Source organism: Macrotis lagotis, chromosome 1 (genome assembly GCF_037893015.1).
Source record: "Macrotis lagotis isolate mMagLag1 chromosome 1, bilby.v1.9.chrom.fasta, whole genome shotgun sequence".
Lineage (NCBI taxonomy): Eukaryota > Metazoa > Chordata > Mammalia > Peramelemorphia > Peramelidae > Macrotis > Macrotis lagotis.
The window spans coordinates 910,557,074-910,562,419 of NC_133658.1; the positions used below are offsets into that span (position 1 = coordinate 910,557,074).

The following is a 5,346-nucleotide window of genomic DNA, read 5'->3' on the forward strand; positions in this document are numbered from 1 at the left end:
GATTCCAGACCTACTGCTCTATCCACTGTGTCACCTAACTGCCCCAGAGGAATGACTATATGATAGATAGATAGAGATAGTAGATGGATGAATGGATAGGTATTGTTTGTCCTTCATTCTTGAAGAGGACCCCAACATCAGGGAGGTGATGCCATAAATTTTGGGTGATTGGTTTTAAGTGAGGGAGGGCTCTGCCAAAAAAGCCATCACTTTCACTCTCTCATCCAGAGTCATTGGGATCCAGTAGTCAGCTTTAGATCAGGAGAGGAGATGCCTTTCTTTCTCAGAGAGATAGGCAGATGACTAGATGACAGATAAATAATGGATAGATAAGAGAAAGACACTGTGAGAGAGAGACGATAGATAGATAAATAGATAGACAGACAGACAGACAGACAGACAGACAGACAGACAGATAGATAGATAGATAGATAGATAGAACATTTACTGTATTAAGGGCCACCAAAGTTCTAGACACTGTGCTAAGTATTGGGGAAATGTATAAAAGCAACCAAGACAGTTCTTTTCCTGCAGGAACTTTTCCTCTTGGCGGAAGGCAACACAGAAAGGAGGTAAAGATGGAGGAAAAGTCCTTAGCATTAATGCAGAATGTTCAGGTCTTCAAAGAACTTCACAGGCCTATCTTCCATGATCCTCACAAGCAATTTTGTAAAGAATGTAATAATCCCTTCATTTCACACATGAGGAAACCAAGAGAAGGAGTGTCTTCTTGGGGGTCCCACAACTGCTAAGTATATAAGGTATGATTTGAACTCAGGTCTTCTTGTCTCCAAGGTTCATATCCTATTCACTGCACTAACAACTTGTGTTGGGAGTAAAGAGTATGATGGCAGGGAGACTGTTAGAGCAGGATGGAGTCTTGGTTCCTAGACAGAAAAGACAAAAGGCTTCCCTTTCACAGCTGGGGGAAGTCAGAAGAAGAAAGTCAGAAGGGTGGAGATGGTGTTCTCTTTCATTCAGCCAATTGTGTTCTCTGGTTAGAACTAGGTTCCAGTAAAATTAAGGTTAGGGTTTATGTCTTCATCAGTAAGGGAAGAAGCTTTGCCTCCACATGTCCTACTACCACTCACGGGGCATCTTGCCAACTGGGCTTTTGGTCACAAGTAATGAGTGTGGTAGGGAGAGTGTGGTGACTGGGCAAGGGAGGGTCTGATAAGCATGTAAAGAAAAGTCATGGTGAGTGCGGAAGGGAGGGTGTAGTGAGTGTGTAAGAAAGGGCATGATGAGTGTGTATGTGAGGGAAGTCATGTGAGTGCATAAAGGAAGGGCTTGGTGTGTAAGGGAGAATGTAGTGAGTGTGTAAGAAATGTTTGGTGAGGGTGTGGTGAGTGTGTCAAGAAGGGCATAGTGAGTGTGTGGAAGGGTGTGATGAGTGTGCAAGGAAGAGCATGTGCAAGCTAGGGTATGGCACAGAGGCATGCCACATATTTAACCTGAATAAGAAAAGTCTTGGGGGATCCCAGTTTCTGGAACTGGGTGAATTGGCCACCACTTGGAAAATGTACTAGTTCATTCTGCCTGGTCTCTTGGGCAAAAATAACAGCATTGAGTGAACATTAAGCATATCTGCAATGAAGTGTATGGAAAGAGCCACAGAGTTAACCATAGATGCTGGTGTTCAAATCTTGACTGTGTCTTCTCTGAATCCTCCAGTCATCCTTATAAATAAAGGGACCACATGAGATAATTTCTATCACTCTTTCCTAATCTATTTTATTTATCCTGTATGATAAAGAAGCTCATTTTGATTTCTTTCATAAAGGAAGGTGTCCTAACAATTAGGACATCAATAGAACAGGATTCCTCATGGGAATGAGTTCCACATCATTGAAAATATTCAAGCAGAAAGGAAAGGGGGTAGCTACATGGGGCAGTGGATAGAGCACCAGCCCTGCAGTCAGGAGTACCTGAGTTCAAATCCAACCTCAAACACTTAATAATTATCTAGCTGTGTGACCTTGGGCAAGCCATATAACCCTATTGCCTTGCAAAAAAAAGGAAAGAAAAAAGCATTTATTAATTACTTATTAGGCAATTATGTAGTGCAGTGGATAAAGCCTTTGTCTCCATCCATTTCATAAAGGGAATCAGGAAGATCTGAGTTCAAATACGACCTCAGATGCTTATTAGCTGTGTGTCCCTGAGTGAATCACTTCATCCTATTGGTCTCAATTTCTTCATCTGTAAAATGTGTGCTGGAGAAGGAAAGAGCAAACCACTTTAGTATCCTCAAAAAAAAATAGGGTCACATGTGGAAAAAAAAGTAAGTGCCCAACTGTGGCAAGTACTATGCTCACTGCTTTAACACACATTGTCATCTCATTTACCCTTCCCATATGAGGCAGGCATGATTTATCATTGACCATTTGACGCAGGTATAATTATGATCCTCTTTTTGCAAATGAGGAAACTGAGGCAGGCAGAGGTTAAGTAGGAAGCAAGCCAGACAAACAAGCAGAAATGAACTTTTATTAAACACTTGACCCTGTGCTAAGTGCCTTATAAATATATCATTTAACAACAATACTTAGCTCTCACTATGTGCCTAAGAATTTTACAATTATTTCTTATTTGATCCTCACAACAACCCTGAGAGGAAAGACCTATTATTATCTCTATTTTGCAGTTGAGGAAACCAAGATCAATGGGGTTAAATGACTTGCCAAGGATAACATAGCTAGTAAACCCCTATTGTTGGATTTTAACTAAGGTCTTCCTGACTCCAAGCCTATCCCTTCATGGAATTATTAATGCTTCCGTTTTAAGGTTGAGGAAACTGAGGCAGATAAAGTTTAAATGATTTTCTCAGGGTCACACAGCACGTCAAGGGCTGAGATAGATTTAAACTCAGATCTGTCTTCCTGATTCCATGCCAACCATTCTGGTCAATGTAGCTCTCAATGTCCCTTTGTGAATGACAATAGAGAGGGTTCTTGCTTCAAAGGGAAAGATTGGACCAGTTGACCTCTGAGTATTCCTTCCAGTGCCAAGATTCTGAGATGTTTTTAAACCATTTGTTGTTTTTTTGAGGAGGTAGAGCTGAACTCTACAAGACTTGGAGTAGCCAAATGTATTATCATGTGTTATAGGTTGTCCCCTCCCCTTTCCATCTTCTCTGCCTCCAATGGATCACATGTTGAACAACTCTGTAAGGAGATCACTATGTAATTAGCTTAGATGATCCTGAAATGATCAACATATCAATGATTTTCAATTTATTTCAATGAAGAGAGGACTGAAGAAATCCCAGATCTCTAGAATATCAAAGTATGGATGGTGTTGAATCTAGAGAATCTCCACAGGGAAACATGCAGAGATCATGGGCAAGAGTCTGTTTTTAGATGTTAGAGCCGCAAAGACTCCTGGGGGCAAGGAGAAGCTGTTAAATGGATGCTGTGTGCTGGGATTAAAAAAATTCACAATGAAACAATAGTTCCCTCCAAAAGCCTTATATTCCATTTGGTTTGGGGATATAACATGTGGTGTTGTTCGAATTACTGTTCAGTTGTGTTCAACTATTTGTGACCCCATTTGAAACTTTCTCAGCAGAGATATTGGAATAGCTGGCCCATTCCTTCTCTAGCTTATTTTATAGATGAGGAAACTGAGGCAAATAGGGTTAAGTGACTTCTCCAAGGTCACATAGTTAGTAAGTACCTGAGGTCAGATTTCAACCCACTTCTTCCAGTCTCCAGGACCTATACTCTATCCACTAAGCTGCTATATATCATATGATTTCTGCAATGGATGAATAATAGGAATAATTGATATTTGTGCAGGCCACTAAGGTTTGCAAAGCACTTTGAATTTTATAGATCACATGATCTTCATGATAACCATGGGATGTCCATCAGAAAATCACATAATCATAGATCTAAGGTTAGGAGGGATCCTAAATTTCAAGTTCAACCCCATCATTTTACAAGAAAGCAAACTGAGATTCAGTGAGGTTAAGTGACTAGCCTAAAGCCACACAAGTTGTTTCTGAGGTGGAAGCTTAATCTATCACTGACTTGTTGAGTCTACTGTTTAGTCCTCCTTACCACACTCCTCACTATACAATGAAGGAAATTGAGTCTCAGAAAGGTTATGTGACTTTGGTAGCTCACATAACAAGTATTAGAAGCAGTATTAAAATTCTTTCTATTCTTTGGATTTTACCAATATTGAGAAACAAATATCGAGTTCTTTCAGTTGACTTTTTTATTCACAATTACATACATGCATAAATTCATATATATACATGTATGCATGAATTTGGGTCTGTGTTTTATTGCCTGTAAATTTTAACTGTATTATAGAACTCATCATTTCCCTTAAGGTTGTACCTCTTTAAACATGTCTGGACCCTGGACACTGATGCATGCCAAGGACCCCACTGAAGATGTGATTGGTGGGAACCAGACCTCTGTCACCGAGTTTGTCCTTTTAGGTTTTTCCCATGTTCCCAGACTGAAACCACTTCTCTTTGTGGTGTTTCTGGGGATGTTCCTAATTACGATGCTAGGAAATGGCCTCATTGTCCTCTTGACTGTGGTCGACACTGCCCTCCACACACCTATGTACTTTTTCCTCCGTAACCTGGCCTTGGTGGAGATCTGCTACTCTTTTGACATTGTGCCAAGGATGTTGGAAAGTCTGGTGGCTGGAAGGGGCATCTCCTTCTTGGGCTGTGCCCTCCAGCTCTTTCTCATCCTGTCCTGTGGCTCATCAGAGTGTTTCCTCTTAACAGTGATGGCCTATGACCGCTATGTGGCCATCTGCCACCCACTGCACTATGGGGTTCTCATGAACCAAAGGCTCTGCCTCCTTCTGGCAATGGCATGCTGGGTGGTAGGCATCCCAATTTCCCTTTTGTTCACCATTTGGCTCTTCCACTTTCCATTTTGTGGACCCCAAGGGGTTCGCCACTTCCTCTGTGATGTGGCACCCCTCCTGAGTTTGGTGTGTGCTGACACATCTGTCTTTGAAGCCTACATACAGGTAGCTACAGTTCTTGTCCTGATGGTCCCATTCTTTCTCATCACTGTGTCCTATGGCCGTGTCCTGGCTGCTGTTGTCCAGATGCCCTCAACCACTGGGCGCCATAAAGCTCTCTCTACCTGTGCTTCTCACTTTGTTGTTGTGGCTCTATTCTATGGCACAGCTTGTGTCATCCACCTCCAGCCCAAGTCTACCTACTCTCCTGAGAACAAACAAGTTGTATCCTTGTCCTATACTCTTGTCACTCCCATGCTCAACCCCATCATCTACAGCCTGAGGAACAAAGAGGTAAAGGCTGCTCTGGGAAGAGTGTTGGCTAGGAAAAAGGGGCTTCCCACATGA

General features: G+C 41.9%; 1 protein-coding gene across 1 annotated transcript; it reads left to right on the forward strand.

Annotated features, from left to right (window-relative positions):
• Positions 1–4,315: 4,315 nt before the first annotated feature.
• Positions 4,316–5,346, forward strand: LOC141508818 (olfactory receptor 10A7-like; the record flags this gene model as incomplete). Its single annotated transcript, XM_074217757.1, is given in 2 exon segments — positions 4,316–4,337; positions 4,340–5,346. Coding segments are annotated over 2 exon segments (1,029 nt in total), but the record flags the coding sequence as incomplete, so codon positions are not given.